This window comes from Neofelis nebulosa, chromosome 7 (genome assembly GCF_028018385.1).
Source record: "Neofelis nebulosa isolate mNeoNeb1 chromosome 7, mNeoNeb1.pri, whole genome shotgun sequence".
Taxonomy (NCBI): domain Eukaryota; kingdom Metazoa; phylum Chordata; class Mammalia; order Carnivora; family Felidae; genus Neofelis; species Neofelis nebulosa.
Window position 1 is genome coordinate 123025947 of NC_080788.1, and position 20147 is coordinate 123046093.

At 53.9% G+C, this 20147-nt stretch overlaps 1 protein-coding gene across 11 annotated transcripts in view; it reads left to right on the plus strand.

Annotated features, from left to right (window-relative positions):
• Positions 1-18770, plus strand: part of TMEM63C (transmembrane protein 63C) — a 130116-nt gene extending 111346 nt beyond the window's left edge. For 8 of the 11 annotated variants that reach the window (XM_058739799.1, XM_058739802.1, XM_058739803.1 and 5 more), the window contains 13 exons: positions 15-138; positions 882-1015; positions 2452-2574; positions 2980-3133; positions 4331-4437; positions 5405-5491; positions 6057-6122; positions 8056-8218; positions 8461-8566; positions 8972-9139; positions 11148-11257; positions 12876-12944; positions 15770-18770. In XM_058739799.1, coding sequence (XP_058595782.1) covers positions 15-138; positions 882-1015; positions 2452-2574; positions 2980-3133; positions 4331-4437; positions 5405-5491; positions 6057-6122; positions 8056-8218; positions 8461-8566; positions 8972-9139; positions 11148-11257; positions 12876-12944; positions 15770-15973 — 1615 coding nt within the window. In that variant the 3' untranslated portion in view covers positions 15974-18770. Of the gene's footprint in view, positions 1-14; positions 139-881; positions 1016-2451; positions 2575-2979; positions 3134-4330; positions 4438-5404; positions 5492-6056; positions 6123-8055; positions 8219-8460; positions 8567-8971; positions 9140-11147; positions 11258-12875; positions 12945-13118; positions 13361-15769 lie in introns of all 11 variants that reach the window. The other 3 variants (XR_009264644.1, XR_009264645.1, XM_058739807.1) reach the window with 3 other exon arrangements.
• Positions 18771-20147: the final 1377 nt, after the last annotated feature.

A 20147-nucleotide genomic window follows, 5' to 3' on the forward strand; every position in this document is an offset into this window, starting at 1 on the left:
CCACCGGCCAATAGGCGCCATGCGATGCGGGGCCGGCTCTACTACACTGCCAAGGCCAAGAAGAGTGGGAAGGTGATGATCAAGATCCACCCCTGTTCCCACCTGTGCTTCTGCAAGTGCTGGACCTGCTTCAAAGAGGTACCTGTCCCGGGCATCAGGGGACACAGCAGAGGAGGGGGGCTGGGGCACTGGGTCTCCAGCTCTGTCCAGGGCTCTGGACCCTTGGGCCCCATTCAGATCTGCTGTGGTGCTGTGGCACCCAGCTCCTCCCTTCTTTTCCCTCTTCCTCCCTCCTGCCTCCCTGTTGAGAATGTAGAGGAGCTGAAGCCTTTCTTGGGTGATCCAGGGAGGCTTGCTCATGCCCACTTCTAGTTTTGGATGGAAGGACCAGAGAGAACACAGTAGACTGCTGTAGGGTGCCAGGCCTTAAGCTCTCAAAGGGCTAGGACTGAAACATTTGAAGGCACTGGGCTCCATCTTCTTACCCAACCACCGTGGCTAGGAGGCGGCCACAGGGTAGGACCGAACTCTAGCCAGTCCAGAAAAAGAATCATCCCTCTTCTCCAAAAATGCCGCAGACACATTCTAATGCTCCTTTAGAGTCCAGCCCAAGTCCAAAAGCACCCCCTAACCCCCAGGTGTGCCTTACCTTTCCCAGATCTAAGAGCAAGGAGCTAATTTCAGAGTCACAGCCTCTCCCTGTTCTCAAGTTGGGATCTTGGAGCCCACTGGGATCCTGAGCTCTTTGCCAGGCTTTGCAGGGGGTTGGGAACGGTACTAAGGCCTCAGGCCCACCACTCAAGTGGAAAGAGGCCAATGCCCAGGTGAGGTCTTCCTGGAGCTCTGGCTTCCCCAGCTCTGAGGGCCAAATCTCACCCCAGGTAGATGCAGAACAATATTACAGTGAGCTGGAGGAGCAGCTGACTGATGAGTTCAACGCTGAGTTCAACCGCGTTCGGCTGAAGCGTCTGGACCTGATCTTTGTCACCTTCCAGGACTCCAGGATGACGAAGCAGTAAGTGCCAGGGCCAGCAGCTTGCTGTGCCAGCCCAGCCCTGCGAGTGGGCTTCTGCTTCTCTGAAACCATCCTCTTTCACCTCATTCCAGCCAAGGGGGAAAAGAGAGAGAACCTCCCTCTAGTTTGCCATGTTCTGACCGCCCCTCCAGCCCGCTGTGTTCTCCGCAGGCAGCCGCCATCTTGCTTTCCAGAGCATGTCTGCATCCATTTCCCCACAGCTGCCAGACTCAGCTTGTCTCCAGAGATACCCAGGCCCTGGGCTCCCCATTCCCTAGGTCCTTGCTTCAGCACAGAGGTGTTAAGAGTAGACATCTTGGTTCCTCTTCCAGGCCTTGACAAAAGTGAATCCATTTTTCCCCCATTACATATTACTCCTGTCCTCACCACAGGTGGAAGAGTCAGAGTAGAGACACTCTGCTTGCTCTTTCTCCTCTCCTGCTGCAGGTCTCCCCTAATCCATAGCCTTACAGCCTCCTCCCTCCTCTGCCCCAGCCTCTGGCAGCTCTACGTTGATAGGGAGTGGATTAGATGCACTCTGGAATGTTCTGGAAGGATCCTAAGGACAGGGTCAAATAGATGGGAACCCCAGAATCAGTCCCTTGAGTACTTTGGGGGCCCTCCTTTCTCTTAGGGAGCCTGGTTGTACATAACACTTGGTCTTCACTCACCCATACCCTACAAAGGAGCAGTGGAACAGCCTAGAATTTAGTCAGATACAATTGTGTGCAATTTTGCAAGTCACTTATACTCTCCAATTTCTTATCTGTCACATTTGGTTCCTTATATCTTCCCTGTCCACCTCCCCAAGGGATACGAAGGGATATGTGTTCTATTTAGTATATATGGTATATCAAACAATATACCAACGTGAGACAACACTGTTTCTTTTCCGACACACTGTCATTCAGTAGAGAGGATCTGAGGTTTAATTACAGCAGAGATGTGAATTAGAAAACCAAAGATCCAGGGCCAGCATCTGCCCCTCTTTGGTTGTGTCTCAGGCACCTCAATTTAGTAAGCCGTGCAATTGGGGCTATATTCATCAACCATTAGCTCAGTGTCAGGCATACAGAAAGAACTCACGTGGTAGCTATTAATACTAAGGTGAGGCTGAAATTAGTACCTCTGGCACCAACCTCAAAGAGCATGTCATTGTTCTGTCACTGCTATTAAGGGGGAAGGACATTAACTGAGAACCATGTGGTCCCCTCCCTTCCGGGCTGGTCCCTCCCTCTGTGCCCCTTTTCTCCAGGGACTAGGCTTTAGGAACTGCCCACCTCTAATGTCCTGAGAGGCATATCTGAGGCTTCAAGAGTCCCTAGGAAGTGGGGTCCATCTCTCTAGGACCCTGGCATGAGACCTCTCCTAAGTCTGTTGTCCTCACACCCAGACCTCTCTCTCCTGCCCATCCCCGCCCCCCACCGTCTCTGCAGCATCCAGGAAGATTACAAGTACATCCAGTGTGGCGTGTCCCCCCAGCAGTCCTCGGTGTCCACCACCGTCAAATCCTACCGCTGGAGGGTTGCCCTTGCCCCACACCCTAAAGACATTATTTGGTAAGCGCCCCCCTCCACTGCTCTCCTCTCCCCCGTTCCTTTGAGCTTCGCTGAGATTGAAGAAGGGGTGGGAAGGGAATCGGGACCTGTTCTCCTACTCTGTTACCCACGTATGGCTCCCACTGGGCTGGCAGGGCCCTGTCCTCTCCTGAGCACCATGGCCTCTGCCCGCCACCCCCCCCCCCCCCCCCCCCCCGCCAAACCCAGCCCACCACAGGTGCCTTTACAAAAGGTGTGACTGAGGGGAGGATCCGGGCCTGTTGCAAGCAGGTCTGGGCCCAGGGCGCTGAATTAGACCAGGGCAGTCTGGGTCTACAGCTGGTCTGCAAGAAACCGCACGTGGGGCCTGTCTAATGGCTGGGACCTGAGGTCCTAAGTGCATCTCCCTCCTCCATCCCTCCCCAGGAAACACCTGTCCGTCCGCCGCTTCCATTGGTGGGCCCGCTTTATCGTAATCAACACCCTCCTCTTCTTCCTCTTCTTCTTCCTCACCACGCCTGCCATCATCATCAACACCATCGACATGTACAACGTCACCCGCCCCATTGAGAACCTGCAGGTGCCACCTCTGCTCAGGCCAGGCATGGGGGCCCCAGGGAGATGAGGGAAGAACCCAGGCGAGGACGGGATGGGGGGCCCCTGGAACGCGGCTCCAGAGCCCTTGCACCACCACCATTGTGGAGGTGGCCACGGCTGTGTAGATGGTGGTGTAGAGTTTCCTTTGTTCTAAAGGGGACGAATGCACAGGTCGTTGCCTATCTTGGGGACTGGAGCTGGCAAGGAAGGAAAGAGGGGGTGGTGGTGCTGCAGGCAGGTTCTGGGGTGGGGAGTTGGGCAGGGGATGGGCAGTCCAGTCTTTAGATTGGGCCACCCAAGACTAGCTGGAGGCACAACAGGTGCAAGGGTGTGGCAAGTGTGACTGCTCTGCACTCCCCACTTTCTCTCAAGCTGGGGTCCCTGGTTTGAGGGGTAGGGTTGAGGGTGGGGAAGTGTGAGGTCAGCTCCCATGCAGCCATCCAAGAGAAGCAGGACTTCCATTTCCCTCATGCCAGGCACACCCACTCCAGGCTGGGGGCGGTAGGCCCTGGAGGGGCCACCCCTGAAGTTAGAGGATGCTTCATACTGACATGGGACATCAGAGAAACTGGACTGGCCCGTCTCCAAATCCTATAGCCTCAAGGCCATCATAACAGGCCTAGAAGGCCTCCACTTGCATATAATCCCCATCCCTACTGCAGCAACACGTGCGCACAGGCCACACGCCTGCTGCTGCTTGCTCCTGCCCTCTGTTGTCAAGCTCACAGAAGGCCCACAAAGCACCACCCTAGGGATTCTTCCTTCACACCTTACCCATTTCTATACCTCCTTTCACATGACATCACAGGGAAAGTAGTGTCTTCTCTGTGAGCTCTGCCGTATCAGTGACAGCAGCTGGCTCTGGCCCTAGGGCGGAGTCACCAGGAAAACCCCAGGCCATCCCTCTAGGGACCTCAGCCTAGAACACCTGTGCCCCTTGAAGACAGAACTTGACCTTGGGGTGTCAGCCTCTGCCCGCCACCAGCCAGGCAGACCCCTGGCCAGGAAGGCTGACGAAGAAGGCCAGGTCCGCTGCGCAGCCTCAGGGAAACCAAGCCTGCTCTGGGACTAAGCTGGGAAAGACGAGGCCAGAGGTGTGGGAGAAGCAGGGGTGGCCCGGAAGGGGAAGGGGCGCTTCTTGCACTGATGTGTCTCTGCCCTCCTCCGCTCTACCCTACAGAGCCCAGTCATAACCCAGTTCTTCCCCTCCCTGTTGCTCTGGGCATTTACAGTGATAATGCCTCTGATGGTCTACTTCTCTGCCTTCCTAGAGGCCCACTGGACCAGGTGAGATGGGGGGCCTCCTCTCCCAGCCCTGCTGTTTGCTCAGCCCCGGCCCCTTCCCCTGCCCACTCCCCCACCAGCCATCTGGCCTAAGGAGTGGAATTGACATAGGGGTGGATTTGATACCCAGAACCATCCCAAAAGACTAACTTTTTTTTTTTGAAAGAGGGGTCTGAGTTGTCTCTGGGCCTCTGGTCTCAGGGACCCTGAGATAGGACCACCATGTCAAGCATGTGAGGCCCAAACCAAGCCCTTCTTGGGCTGCTCCCACAGCCTCCAGCCATGCACTGAGGCGATGGAGCTGTAGGCAGAGCTACAGTGCTAGGAACTCCAGACAGAAGGCACCGGGGGAGGAGGAAAGAGCAGGACTCATCCGAAGAAGGTCAGGAAGGCAGTTGCAGAGGAGCCCATGAACTCAGACTGTAGACACCTGTGGCCCGGGCCGTGCAGCGCCAGCATTTTAAACAATAGGAGCTATTTGGCCCTAATAGTTCTATGGTGGTAGCTGGTGGGGTAGAAAGTATGTACCACATCCTGGGCTTTTGCCAGAAGGCTGTGTGGGTCTCAAAAGTTATTTCCTGCACCAGAAGCTCCTAGCATCCTACCGGGCAGTAAGCCAGGGGGTTTGTCCTGACAGAAACCCTTACTGGTCTTTTATCTGGCCAAGAACGTGCCTTATGTTGATTATTAAAACTGCAGGGATCCTGATTATCATTGGTAATGTCCCTCTAACAAGGGTGTCAAGCACACAGCACATGTGTGCCCTTCCTCCCCGTCCCGTGCCCAAGGCAGACATCACTAGTTGATTATGCTACTCTTCCCTGCTGCAGCATAGCTCTCAGTGCTCTGTGGAGATGGTATTGGATGCACTGTTCAACCAATTTTCTAGCCCAGGCAGCTGCCTCTGTCTTTCCCGTTATTCTGTAGTTAGGTCCCTGGTTCTTATCTCGTATTTCTTTGTTCCCTTTAGATCAAGTCAGAATCTGATCATAGTGAACAAGTGCTACATCTTTCTGGTGTTCATGGTGGTTATTCTGCCCTCTATGGGACTGACCAGGTACCTCACCTCCAATGATCCCTCCTCTCTCAGACAGGCTCACCCTAGAGTTGGAACCTCCTGTTTCAGATACTGTAGGCCTACCTGTGCTTGCGGCAAATCCATTCCTCAAAGGACAGTCTGGTGCTTGTCATGAGCCTAGCATGAGCCAGGTATCATGTGAACTCTAAGGTGTCAGCTGTCAACTCTGCCTTCAAAGAGCTTATCATCCAGCTGGGGAGACGAGCCACACCTGTCAGCTGAGAGCCCAAGGTGGAAAAAACACAGCCAACCTGCAGTAGAAATTTGGAAGAGGGAGAGAGCACTGTGGGAGAAATACCTGGTGAAAGTTTGCTAGAAGTGGCCTTGAGATGAGAGGCCAAAGGGTTAGGGGTAGGGGTGGCCCAGCATGAAAAAGGCAGAGAGGCAGTATGGGCTGTCCAGCTGGAATATTAGAATGCAAGAGTCTCTCTAGGGATTGAGAAAGGGAGGACAGCAGGAGGGAAGCCAGGCCAAGAGGAACTGAACCCCAAGCCTCAGCACATAGGTTCATTGTCTAAAGGACCTACCTTGTTCTTGTTTCTAGTTTGAATGTCTTTTTCCGCTGGCTCTTTGACATCTACTATCTGGAGCAGGCATCCATCCGGTTCCAGTGAGTACTAGACTGCATGCTATAGGTGTACTCCCAGTGTATATCCTGGGGCTTCCATGGGTCCATACTAGGGAGATATGTGTGTCCTTTATTTGCTCACATGGCTAGAGATGAATGCATACACAGGCTCTCATTAAGAGAGCCCGGGCCATGGACCTATTTGGCAATCTGGTAAAGCCCTGGGATCCCTTCTCTGAATGAAGTTTTGGAAATAATTGTAGATTTACAGGAAATGGCCCCCACAATGTCCTGTGTACCCTTTATCCAGTTTCCCCCTCTGGTAACATTTTGCACAACCATAATACGGTATCACAGCCAGGAAACTGACATTGATGCAATCCACAGAGCTTATTCAGATTTTTCCAGTTTTACATAGTCTCTGAATAGATGCCTGTAGATGCACAGAATACCTGGATTACAAAGAAAACCAATTATACTGAAATGGTGTTATCAAAATATTTTAAAAGTCAAATTTGTCATAAAATCTTTATGCACACATTTCCTAACAGGACAGTGGATTTTAAACACAAGCAAGCTGAAATTACATTTTATTGTTTTAGTTTTTGTTAATTTAACTTATTTATTTTGAGAGATGGGGAGAGAGAGAATCCCAAGCAGACTCTGCACTGTCAGCACAGAGCCCGACACAGGGCTCGATCTCACGGAGTGTGAGAGACCATGACGAGAGCCAAAATCAAGAGTCGGATGCTTAACCGACTGAGCCACCCAGGCGCCCCCATATTTTATTATTTTAAAGGCATTAGTGTGATACCATTAGCTAGCAGAAGAACATTAAGTTGGGGTGAGGTGATGGGATCTTTGACAAAGCAACATGTGGGTCAGGTTGGACATCTGGCCAATTTCGATTTTGTTTTGTGTTGTTTTCAGGTTAAAAATATTGAAAATCCCAATTTTCAAAGATGTCATGTTGCAAATGACACGCAAGCTTTCACAGCCTGCTTTATAGGGCAAGGACCAGAATTCTGTAAGGTTTCTACAGTTAAACTATAATTGTGATAAGTTGGACTTTTTTTTTTTCCTGAGATGAATATTCATCTTCGGTGAGGTCAATATCTTCAATACAGTTTCTGTATGAGAGAGTAGCTCTATGGCTCAACTTTGAGGCCATCCAGAAAGAATAGTTTTTGAAGGAGTTCTGAAATATACCCAGGGAGCTCACAGATTTCTCTTTTCAAACAAGTGGACAGAATTGTGTAGATGGGGCGACTGGACAGCCACAGAGATGCCTGGGTCACCACCGTGAGAACAGGCAATGTGGCCATTCATTCAGGTGGCTGAACGACTCCCAGCTGAAGCTGGCCAGCCATGCCAAGTACGCAGCTGCAGACAGGAAGGTGTCGATCCCGTAAAGTTAGCATGTGTCATTCAGCAGCCTGTTTAATAACTACCCTTATTTTGAAGTGATGGTGAGTGCAAATAGTATTGTCATGTATCACTAGCAACGGCAGCGTGATATGAAAATATCTGATGTCAACTACTGACAGAGTCACAGCCATAGCTGACGTTGCTGTGATTTGTTGCCCACGTTCTCTTAATGGGAAGAAATGCTACACTGCAGTTAGAGGTTAGTGAAAATAGAGACGTAATTCTTTTCACTCTTCAAGGTCACAGACCTCCAAATTTCTACTCATGGACTCTCCTGGGGTCTGTGGACCCAGGTCAACACCCCTGCTTTAGATTTTGATTTTGTTTTGCATGTATGTCCCAGTTGCATGTACTTCCCAACACATCCATACTTGTACACCAACCTCATCCCCGCTCAGAAGGCCCCGCATTCACTTAAATTGGGCCCGGGGCACATGTGTACATGAAGCTTATAATCCCCATCCCCACCCCTACCCTCTACCTCTCTTCTGACATCCCTGCCCTTTCCCTCTCCCTCTGGCTTCTGTGCTGTCCTCCGCTGTCCCAGGTGTGTGTTCCTGCCAGACAATGGCGCCTTCTTCGTCAACTATGTGATCACGGCAGCTTTGCTTGGCACGGGCATGGAGCTGTTGCGCCTGGGGTCACTCTTCCTGTACAGCACCCGCCTCTTCTTCTCCAGGTCGGAGCCAGAGAGAGTCCACATCAGAAAGGTGGGGGCCGGGCCCTTCCCTGAGCACAGCCTTCAGAGTTTCCTTTGGGAGGGTGTCAGGAAAGGGGGCCTGCTGGAAGCATGAGGGACTCGAGGTGAGAGGCGAGGTGTCCTGGGGCTGCAAGGGAGCCTGCCCCCAGGCCCGAGCTACCTTCTGGCTCCTACGGGATAGACAAGAAGCCACAGAAGCAGCCGAGCCGAGGGGACCTAGCCACCTCAGGTAACCCCTGCCTTCTGCCCTAGAGCCACGCCATGGACTTCCAGTATGGGCGAGAGTACGCATGGATGATGAACGTCTTCAGCGTGGTCGTAGCATACAGCATCACCTGCCCCATCATTGTCCCTTTTGGTGAGTCTTCCCTCGGACACCTCCAGGGCTGCCCACCCTCGTACTGGGCGGAGGAGCTGAGCCCCGCAAGGTCAGGCCACCTTCTGGAGCATGAAGAGACCTGGGACAGACTGTCAGCAGAGCGAGGAGGGGCCTGGGCCAGATCAGGGGAGGTTGGGTAGCTGCAAATGTAGGATGTTTCTCGAGTGAATGACCCTTCGCCAGACTGGCAGAATAGGCTCTGGGGGCCCAAGGGAAGCTGATGGTCCCAGGGGTCGGCACCACAGAACTCCAATGCCCCGTCCTTGGCCCTCACTGCCCCGACAGACCTGAATCTGGCTTCCCAGGCCTGGGGAGCCTTGGGACAGCACAGGGCCCCAGCTGAGGAGTCACCACTGAATGTACCTCGGTCTTCCTGCCCCGCAGGCCTGCTGTACCTGTGCATGAAGCACATCACGGACCGCTACAACATGTACTACTCCTACGCGCCCACCAAACTCAACGAGCAGATCCACATGGCTGCTGTCTACCAGGCCATTTTCGCGCCACTCCTGGGTCTGTTCTGGATGCTGTTCTTCTCCATTCTGAGATTAGGTAGGTACCAGGCCTGCCGGGTAGTCCCGCCTCCTCCTGCTCCCCACTGCTGCAGAAAGCCCTCAACAACACCTCTGCTCTGTTAAAGCAGAAAAGGCCCGGGAGGAGCAAGGCTTGCTCACGGATTACAGCCACCCAGGTGGCTTCTCTAGGCTTAAGGGGCTTGTACCAGAGTCCCAGCAGACCTTTGAGGCTAAGAGGAGGGCTGGGACTGACATGGACCAAATAGTATGCATTTGGGTTTATGACCACCGGAGCAAGAAACTTCACATTCCTTCATTATTCTTTTTTTGTTTTTTTTTAATGTTTATTTATTTTTGAGAAAGAGAGAGAGAGAGCGTGAGCAGGGGAGGGGCAGAGAGAGAGGGAGACACAGAATCTGAGGCAGGCTCCGGGCTTTGAGCCGTCAGCACAGAGCCCGATGCGGGGCTTGAACTCACAAACCACGAGATCATGACCTGAGCTGAAGTCAGATGCTTAACTGATTGAGCCACCCAGAAACCACTCAGATTCGTTCATTCTAACTCAAGGCTGGCAGGATAAAATATTAGCTCTCAGGCTCAATTCCTGTGGCATCCCCACTGGGATCCTGGAAGATGCGTGGTCTTACAGATTGCCGAAAAGCTGGAGGAGGATTTGGGATGTGCCCCAATGACCAGCTTTTCCCCTGCTCTTGGCTCCACAAAGCTGCTGTCCTGTCCCCTGAGGCGGGAAGCTCACACTGACATCCCCATCCTCTCCACCACCAGACCATTTCCTGCCTTCTCCCTACACTGGCCTGTCCTCAGAGACACCAGACCTTAATCCTCTCAGTGGAGCAGAGAAGGCAAAGTCCGTATTTTCTTACTTCCTGTCGAGGTGGCAGCTGGAAACAGCTCTCAGGATACAGGACCCGAACGTTATAAAATGGAAATCACAGGTTCCTGATTTTGAGCTGATGGGTTGAGAAGGACATGTTTAATGGGCACTTGGGCGAATACTTATGGCAATTAAATTTGTGTGAATTATCCATTTGTTGTCCATTCCCAGTGTCTTATCCCCCAGCCTTTCCCCACCGCCCAGCGGACTTCAGTTTTTAAATAATTTTTCCCCTAACTGCAAAAGATTATATTATCAAAATTGGAATGACCCATAATCTCACCCAGGGCCTGACGTCTGCTGCTCTCAGACCTCATTCTCTGGGCATATTTTGGGGGAGAGGGCAGAACAGGAAGGAGTTTACTGGTTTAGTCTTACTTTGCAAAATTGTGATTTCTGTTTTATAACGTTCTTTCATCGCTCAGCATACTGTTCTGAACAATTTCCTGCGTTACTGCAATACTGTTGGAGCACGTGACTTTGAGCAGCTGCATTAAATTCTACCCGTTTCAGTCAGCTCTCCATTGTTGGATACCGAAGCTCTTTGCCACTTTTGCTGTTATAGAAACACGATGATAAGCATCACTACGTGTTAGCCTCTGACTGTAAAGACTGATTTTTAATCTTTACTTCTGTAGAAAACTGGTAAAAAAAAAAAAGTTACCAAATATCCCTAAGCAAAATGTCAGCGACTTAAATTCTGGATTGCTCTTCTGTGCTGTTAGCAGAGATAACTGAGTACGCCAGGAGCTCACAAAGACAGGCGTGGGTCAGAGGTTGTATTTGTGGGCAGTGGCATGAGCAAGTAACTCAGAGATACTGCCCAGGGACTGTGATGTGGGAGGTGAGCTGATGGGTCGAGAAGGACGTGTTTAATGGACACTTGAGTGGATACTTAAGGCAATTAAATTTTTTTCATGGAATCCATAAGATGCCAAATTCTAAACTGGTCAGATGGCACCGAGAGATGGTCTCATGGGTCAGGCTCATTGACTCCAGTTGCTAGGAGGCAAATTGGGGCAGGGGCCTCTCTGCCCCCATAGAGGCGCTGGGGTGGCCCCTAGTGACCCAGGACCTCGGCTGGCAGACTCCTGCCCACAGCTCCCGTCCTCAAGCACGGAGCCCCACGGCCTTGTCTTCTCCTTGGCAGGTTCGCTCCACAACATCACCTTCTTCTCCCTTTCCACGCTCATTATTTCCATGGTAGTTGCCTGCCTTAGCACTCTTCTGGGGAAGCTCCGGACGGTATCTTACTATGAGGTGAGTTGCCCTCGCTTTCCTCTCTTCATTCTCCCCGGCCCCTGGGGACACGGCTCTGGGCTGCTCCTGACCTGGGCACCCACAGCACCACAGAGACAAAGGTCCTTGCCTTTCCGATGATGGGGTGTGCAAGCTCAGCGTGCATGGGTGTGTGCCTGTGAGCCAGCCCCGGTGCCGGGCCCCCCTACACTCTGCAGAGTTTTAAAAGACAACCGTCCTCTCCTCCTCTCCCTTCTGCCGCCCCCTCCAAACAGCGGGCTGCTGGCACATTCCTCCTACAATGTGAGCCTATCGAGCCACTGAGCTGTGAGTGCCGCTCCAAGGATGGAGGCTTGAGAGAGGGAGGATGGGGGGAAGGACAGGAGCGTGGGGCATGGAGAAGGACGATGAAGAGGGAAGGGGAATAGTCAGCACACTTTGAGGAGCCCCAGGCTGTTGAAGTTGAGGCCTGGCTCTCTGGGAGCCCGTGACTGCTTTGGCTCATTGCCAGTGGGGTCAGCCTCATCATTAGAGACGGGAGCCAATCCCTGCCCACTGAGCACCCTGCCAGCAAGGGTCTGTGCCCAGAGTGGCGTGTCAGTACGGGTGTGCTAGAATGATTTCCAGGGACCAAAACATTTGTTATTTTTCATGGTTACCCGTTTTTCTATTGGCTCCCATTTTCTGTTCATAATAGTAAATTGTGTCCTTTTAAAATGAAGTTATATAAAGAGAAGAAAGTAAGTTGATTTAAAGTTCCGGTATCCTGCTGAGTTAGAGGAACAAGGCTCTTGGAAGAGGATCCTTTTGCCTATAGTGGCCTTATACCTGGGGGCCCTGAACTCAGACCCCCACCACCCTCTCTACCCGGCCTCCTCCAACCCCCGGCTCCAGTGCCATGCCAGTGAGGAACCAGAGTGGACGATGCCTCTGGCCCTGTCTTCCCGATACAACAATGCCATGTGATCTGGTTGCCCAGGTGTCCACTCTAGGGAAGGAAGGTGGCAGAGGACCTAGACCGTGATCTCAGAGTGGTCTCAAGATCGAGGGGGAAACCCCAGGAGGAAAGAAGAGACTGTTGAAGCCAAGGCTTTTACTAGAGTCAAAGCAGGCTCATCTTTGTTTTTTTTTTTTTGTTTTTTGTTTTTTTTTTTTAAATGTTTTATTTATTTTTGAGACAGAGAGAGACAGAGCATGAGCAGGGGAGGGGCAGGGAGAGAGGGAGACACAGAATCCGAAGCAGGCTCCAGGCTCTGAGCTGTCAGCACAGAGCCTGATGTGGGGCTCGAACTCACCGAGTGTGAGATCATGACCTGAGCTGAGGTCGGACGCTCAACCGATTGAGCCACCCAGGCGCCCCAAGCAGGCTCATCTTTGAACCCCAATGCCAACTCTCCTTACTCCCCCCCCCCATTATGGTCCTTGGGAATGGAATATTCTGGAAGGGTCACCCAGCATCCCGGTCCTCTTTCTGTCCCCCTGGGCTTCAGCCCTACCAGCTGGGCCATAGGTCATGGAAAACAGAAGATGAGTTGCGTTCCGGGGGAGCAAGAGGCCCAGGCGCAGATTCGGGGAGGGAGCGGGCAGAGGGCAGACACCCCCACTGTGTGACCCTCCACATCTCTCCCCACTGCTGCAGCCCGAGGAGGAGATGGAGACCGTGTTTGACATGGAGCCAAGCAGCAGCACCTCCACACCCACCTCCCTTGTGAGTCAGTGCCTTCACCCCGGGGAACAGGTCAGGAGGGGGGTACCTGTAGGAGTGGGCTACTCCAGCAGCAGGGGCGGGGGCCGCTGGCATTTAGTACCCTCCCCGGGTGTTGGGGAGGAGACGGGGGGGGCCCCTGGGCGCCCTCCCCTGACACAGCAGGACTTGGCCTAGGTCAAACTGCTGCCATGGCCCTGGCTGAAGAGCTGGGAAGATAGAAGAAGCAAGACAAACCCTGAAAGGATCTCAGAGAGGAAGAGAAAGGTCAGGGCGAACCCAGCCACAGCGAGCTCAGTCGTGTAGACGCAGGGACGTGCTGGGGCTCGGCCTCAGGACCGAAGGCTGCCTCCAAGGGCACAGATGCCAGGCAGAGCTGCGCAGAGCTGCAGGGAGCTATTGGAGGCCCGCGCTGAATGGTAAGGCATGGGTGGCGCCACACGAGTGAGCCCATCAGCCTGTGAAGAGATAAGGCCGACTCAGAATGCAGGGCTCTGGCTGGCTGGGCCTTGGCTCCCACGTCGTGGCTCAGCCTGGAGGGGCCTGAGCACTCACCCACGTCCCTGCCACAGGTGTAGATGTGGGGCCACCGATGCACACACTGAGCTGGGTACTGGGTTGGCCCATGCCCCGATGCCAGGGTGCCTTGGAGGAGCACTGAAGAAGGGCACCAGCCAGCCTGGGCACTCAGGGAAGGCTTCCCGGAAGAAGGAACATCTAATCCAACTCCGGGAATGGGAGAAAGGGTTGCTAGGTGGAATAGGTTGTGGGGGAAGGGCATTTGAGGAAGAGGAGCAGCCTGTGCAAAGGCCCAGAAGAGAGAATCTGGAGCGTTTGAGCACCTGAAGAGTTTTGGGCCTGGTGGAAGTGTAGAGTGGGCGGCAGGACCCAGTGGGAGAGGAGACTCTTTAGTCGTGGCAGAGTTGGGGAAAAGTGCACAGACACAACAGTGGTGGACGTGCCCACTCCCCGTGCACAGAACTGCAGGTCTGTCTCACACTGGGAAAAACTCCTGCACAGAGGGGCACATTTCCTCTGGGAGGCGACGGGAAGTTGCTTCACATAGCATCTCCCCTCGGGGGTCCTCCCAAGATGAGCCCTCTGGAATATTGTTAGCAATCGGTTATTGAAGTCTTCTTAGGAACCTGACACTTCGCTGTTAACGCTCCTAATCTTTATGATACACCCACATAGTAGGTGTTTTCATCCTCATTTTATAAATGGGGAGACTGAGGCTCAAAAGATCATTTAATTTAGACACCAGGGCATTCCTGAGCAAGGAAGTCACAGAACAAAGTTTGAACCAGGTCAGTCGCACTCTAAAGCCTGGGCTTTAAAAAACATTACTGGAATTGATTTTTTTTTAATCTTTCATGATAATAAGCAAGTAGCATATGAACATTGCAGATAATTATGGGCAAAAAACAGATAAGCAAAAATAAGAAAATAAAAAGTTCATATTCCCACCACCCAGAGATAACTGCTGATAATTTAGCAAATATTCTCCTGAGTATATGTATAAATTTTGCTAAACTGAAATAATACTGTACATACTCTTTTCTAATCTGCATTTTTAGTTAACAAGCTCCATCTTTCCATATATATACATTTCTGTGTCTTCCAAGACTCAGTCCATATTCAAGTTGTCCGAAGTGTTCCAGAAATATCTTTTACAACATGTCCAAATCAAGATCCAATCTGATCTCTGTGCTAGATTAATCTGGTGCCTGTGCACGTCTCTAGTATTTTAGCCCAGGCTCTTTCTTGTGACTTGTCAGAGACTCCAAGCTGGTTGTCCTGCAGAATATCCCACCTTCTGGATATTTCTGGGTATTTCTTCCTGATGTCTTATAATGGGTTTTACTGTCTCCTGTATTTCCCGAAAACTAGTTAGATCCAAAGGCTGGACAGATTCAAATTCAGCCTTAGGGGCTAAAACATATTCTAGGTGGTGCCGTGCACCACACCGGGAGATGCGTAACATCCCATTTATTCCCACTTACGACACTGGTTACTCCCAGGTTAGGAGGATCACAGCTGGCCTCTTCCATTGTTCAGTTACCATCTTACCCCTTATGACCAAAAGGTTTACAGGGGGTTTGCTTTGGCATTATACAAGTATCTAGATTCTTCCTACGGAACAATCCATCAGGGCGCTTTGGTTTCACTGAAATGAATACACAGGAAAGGTTTAATTCTGTCCCATAATTACCTGTTTTCAAAATAAGGAGTTGGTTTAAAAGCCACTTCGAAGGATGACAAACAGCTCTGTCCCTAGTACTTCCTGTTTCTCTATTCTGCTGCCCTCCTGTGCATTTCTGGGACCATTCCTGGGTTTCACAGACACAGTTTGTAAGACCTCAGATAGCAATCTGTTCCAAATCCTGATTCCCGGGCCAGCCGGTGATCCGCGCCACGGCGGGTATGGACATGCCTCGTAAGCTGTATTGGAAAGTGCGCTAGCCCGGGCATGGGGTCTCTCCAGACCCCAGCAGAGGGGAGCCTTGCATCCTCTCTCTCCGGGGTCAGCCTGACCTGGAACCAACAATGAATGGGGCTGCACTGGAGGAGCAGTGGGCTGGGAGCTAGGAGGCCGCACTAACTCACCCTCCGAGTTATAATTGGTCATTAAATGGTTAAGGGCCCCTCAGCAGGTGGGGATGGCCAGGCCCCGGGCTGCTGGGGCAGAAGAAAGGATCCGTGGCTCGTGGCTCTGGCTCGTGGGTCCAGAGAGGCAGAAGCTCTGGGGGTAGGGCTTGAGGGCAATGGCGTGCTCAGGGCGTGGCCCCAGATGTGACCTTAGCTTTTTCTCCCCTCTCTGTCCCAAGCAGCTGTACGTGGCTACTGTGCTGCAGGAGCCGGAGATGAACCTGTCCCCTGCCTCCTCCCCTGCTCGGCATACCTACGGCACCATGAACAGACAGCCTGAGGAGGGAGAAGAGGAGAGCAGTGTGAGGGGCTTTGCGAGGGAGCTGGGTTCCGCTCAGTTTCAGGACGGGCTGGAACTGGAGGGCCAGAGCCAGTACCACTGACCAGGACCGGAGGCCTCCACCTGGTGACTCCAGCGGGAGCAGCTGCCAGGGGAGGGCCCGGCGAGTAGGGGGGAGGCAGGAGGGCCACCCGGACCTCCCCACTACCTCCCGCAGACTCTGGGAAGGCCCCAACAGAGACATCTGCGCCCTGGGTGTTGGCCACATGGAGACCCAAACCTGCTGACCAGCTAGAATGGAAGGTGCTGGGCAGTGCAGAGGGCAGTGCCGAGGGCCCCCGGGATGGGATGGAGGATACAGGCAGCACTACGTCTTGGGAACAGCCGCCAAAGCCCTGGGCACAGAGACTACAGGCTAAGGGACCTTGCTGGGGTCGAAATGGAGAAGGTATGCATAAGGGAGGAGGCAGAAGGAAACCCACCGAAGACTCTTCAGGGTCCTCTCCACGCTTTCACCAGCTGCCCTGCCAAGGAGCTTCCACCGCTGCTCCCACGCCATCCCCCACCCCTACTCCAGTCCCTCCCCTGCGGTCTGAGGAAGCCCAGGTATTTGTGCTAAGCCTCATCAACATCCCCAGCGTGGGGATCTGTAAAGAGAAGTTTCTGCACGCACCTGGGGCATGCGGCAGCTGAGACCATAGACCTGAGGGGAGGCAGTGGAGACCTGTCCTATTCCTCTATCCCTCGGCAGACATCCCCAGGAGCAGCAGGGTGGAGACCCTTATCCTTTCTATTCTCACAAGGGCAGCTGGGACACAATCACTCGGGGCTCATTAAACGGGACCTGTGTGCATTTTGATGAAGGCAACCTTGGCTGGTTACTATAAGGTGGGAGGGGCAGAGGCAGAATTCATGGAGAGGGGTGCTGTCCCAAAATACTGGGTTATGGGAAACCAGATACAGCTTCCCCAACCCCCAGGCCTAATGAGAGGACCCTCAAGGTCAAGGATGTGGCCACTGAGAGCTGCTCCTGCCTCATACCAAACTGAGTGCCTGAGCCCCCAGCATAACCAAGGTGGGCAGCAGCTTGGGGTGAGAAGTCCATGCTTCAAATGGAAGGTGACGGCCATTCCCTGGCCTCTGAGTGGGACCCTTCCTCTCTTGGGGCCACCTGCATGCTGGACTGAAGACCACTCAAATGGCCTCCAATATGGTCCTGGCCCAGACACTGCCCATACCCTGCTGGGGATGGGGTGGGCGTGGGGCTGTGTCCTCCATAGAGAAGCCCTTATCTGGTGGAGGCCTCCTTCCCAGAGCTGCCACCACCCGAGACCTGGAGGAACCAAATCCTGAGTAGGAACAATGCTGGTGACACCCTTTGCCACAGTCGGGGGTACAGACCTCTGCCTCTGGGGACAGGCCCCCATCAGGACCACCAGGCAGTGCAGCATGTTAGGATACAGACAGGGGCCAGCTGAGGCCTCAGGGACCAAAAGGAGCTAAGCTGAGCGGGGTCTACGTGGTCCAGAACTCTCCTGAGTTCCCTTCTGCAAAGATCTGGGTCCATGTGGCCAACCTGCCAAAAGGAGGCCCCAAGCTCGCCTCCCCCGGGCATTTCCCACCACCTCCCAGGCACACGGGCGGCCCTGAACTCAGACCACCTGGGTCTTGTCCCTCTTCCACCTGTGCCCACATCTCAGCTGTAGAAGCTCCAGGCTTCACCAGAGGAGAAATAGCGCTCAAGAGACAAACATTGCCATACCCCCGGGGCTTGGCCCAGACTTGGCATGAAGGATCTTTCCAGAGAGCTTGGGTCAGCCGGGGAGTCGGCAGTCTCTCCCACTCCTTGTCCGGCTAGGAATAAGGAGGAAATTATACCCAGCCAGTCCCTCCTGAACCCAGGCCCCTCAGGGTCCCCTCCTAGCATTTCACCAGCCAACAAGGAGAAGGGGCCTTTCCCAACAGGGAGATCTGCCCATGCCATGGGAGGTGGCCAGCTCCAGGCCCTCTGGTCCCCAGAAGGTGTATTTGGTGTGCGTGTGGCTTTCTTGCCAGAAGCTGGCCTGCAGGCTCACATTCACCGGGCACTGCCTGCTGGGTGCCTGCCCCCCAACCCTGCAGCCCCTGCTGGGTTATTCCTGCCGCTTCTGCCACTGTCCCTCTTCTGTCTTCCCCCTGCCCACCTGGCAGTGTATGGATGCTGCATATGGAAGGGTCCCAGCAGATTACATGGCAGCATGGCAGCATGGCTGGGGGTTTCCCCCTCTGCATTTGGGCCAAGTGCAGCTGGTTCTGAGAGAAGGTGGTGCAAATGTTGGGGAAGTTCCAGAATCCATTAACTTCTCGACACTTCCTGGAGACCCAGCGCAACTGGCCAGCACCCTCGGCCCCACCCTGACACACACACAGCCGCTCAGCCTCCACAGTCACTGTGAGGGTGGGATGGGCATGCTCTGGCTCCTTAGGGCCTACGCATCACATCCAGGCCCTCTCCAGGCACCTCCCCTCTGGCCTGCCCTCTCGGCCCACCCTTGGCCTCCACCCATCACTATCTCACCCCACCCCACAGCCCACTTCCCAGCTGCCCTTCTCCATCCTTCCACCCAAGCACCACCTCTCAGACTTGATTCTTTCTGGAGGGGGCTGCCTCCGAGGGAACCCAGGATTGCCTAGAGCCTCTAAGAAATGCCCCACTGGGCCTAGAGTAGCTCCATGCCTGCCTGCCTCTTCCTCAGATGCTTCTGGAAGCAAAGTGCCTATCAGCAGCATTGCATCCTCTGGGGACCCCGGTGCGCGGTGTGGACTTCCCTTGGCCACCACCACTAAAGGAATGTGCCAGAATGCCGAAACTTCTCGTTATTAATGCTATGATTGTGCCTTGAATAAACAAGTTCTCCCAACCTCTGCTGGCCTGTACCTCTGCATTGGACCGGCCCAGCAGGGTGTCCCCCCGTCCTGAAAGAGCCGGAGATGCTAAGGGATGAACCTCCCTATGGCTGCCAGGCTGGAGCACCATACCTTCATGGCTTTAGCCCCTGAAGCCTTCCCAGGCCCCTGTCCTCACAGGGAAGGCCTGGCAAGTGCCTCCTGGTCTGCTGGAGAGACAGGAAGTGGCTCTGCCTCACTCATTCTGCTGTGAGTGCTCTCAGAGCCCCCTGGGCAGTAGCAGAGAACTTCCTGGTCCTCGAGCTACCATGCAGCTGTTGGAATAGGCTTCTCCTGGGCAGCAGAAGCCCCAGGGTGAGTGCTGGGCCCCTCAGTGGGTCGCTGGCCGGACTTGCTGCTGGGCTTGAAAAGATGAAGATTTCAGGAGGAGGCCACCAGAAAAAGTGGCAGACAAGGCTCAGGCCCGTGCTGGTCTCAGCCCGCAGCACAAGGGCAGGGGGAAGTGGAGGAGAGGCTGGCCTCGGGGAGGTATGTGCGGCTGCCAGGTCAGGCCCGAACGGGATTAGAAACACCCTGTAGCAAAGGCTAGTTATGCTTGCTATGTTGGACCCGCAGTAAGTTGGGGAAAACGTCCCTGCTCCGGGGAGTGTGTCCTGGCCCGGGAGACCAAAGTTCTGGCCTTCCTCCAGCCGTGACCCTAGGCTGGTCACACCACCAGAAAATAGGGGTAGGGGACAATACTCTGCCCTATTAGTGAGTAGAGCAGATTCAGCAGACCGAGTGGGGCTGCAGGGGGAAGCTTCCTCCCTCACTGCTCCCTGTGAATACACAGGACAATCTCAGGCTGCTCCCCAGCCCCCATCACTAGACCCTCTCCTCAAGCTTTCATAGTCCATTGACAGGCATGGGTTTGAAGTGCCCCACTGGCATGAGCCTGGGCATAGGGCCAGGGCCCACTCCCTTGACCCCTCTCACCCCAAAGCAATTCTTTTCCAAGTCAAGTCAGATGAGAGCTGCAAGGGCTGCTTCAGAGGAGAGAGAAACATGAAGGCCATCGTGGCTGGGTGGCAGGGGCTGTGCCCTGAGGCCTGGAGACAGGGGTGGGCTGATGGCTGATGGAGGACCAGGGGCCTTTTCCTAGGATCCTCAAAGCCCTGCCACAACAGCTGCCCCTCAGGGTCTCCTCCCAGGGGCCAGCAGCCTCCAGGGTCCCCCAGATCACAGGCCCTGGGCCATCCCTTGCTTCAGCAGACCTTTCAGGGGACTTTGCTCAGGGAGAGACAAAGACACAGGCAAGCTACAGACGGCGGGTCCTAGCCCCAAGCATGTCAAGTCCCCCACAATGGAATTGGTCAGTCTTCTCTCAGCAGGCCAGGAGCACTGGAGGCCCA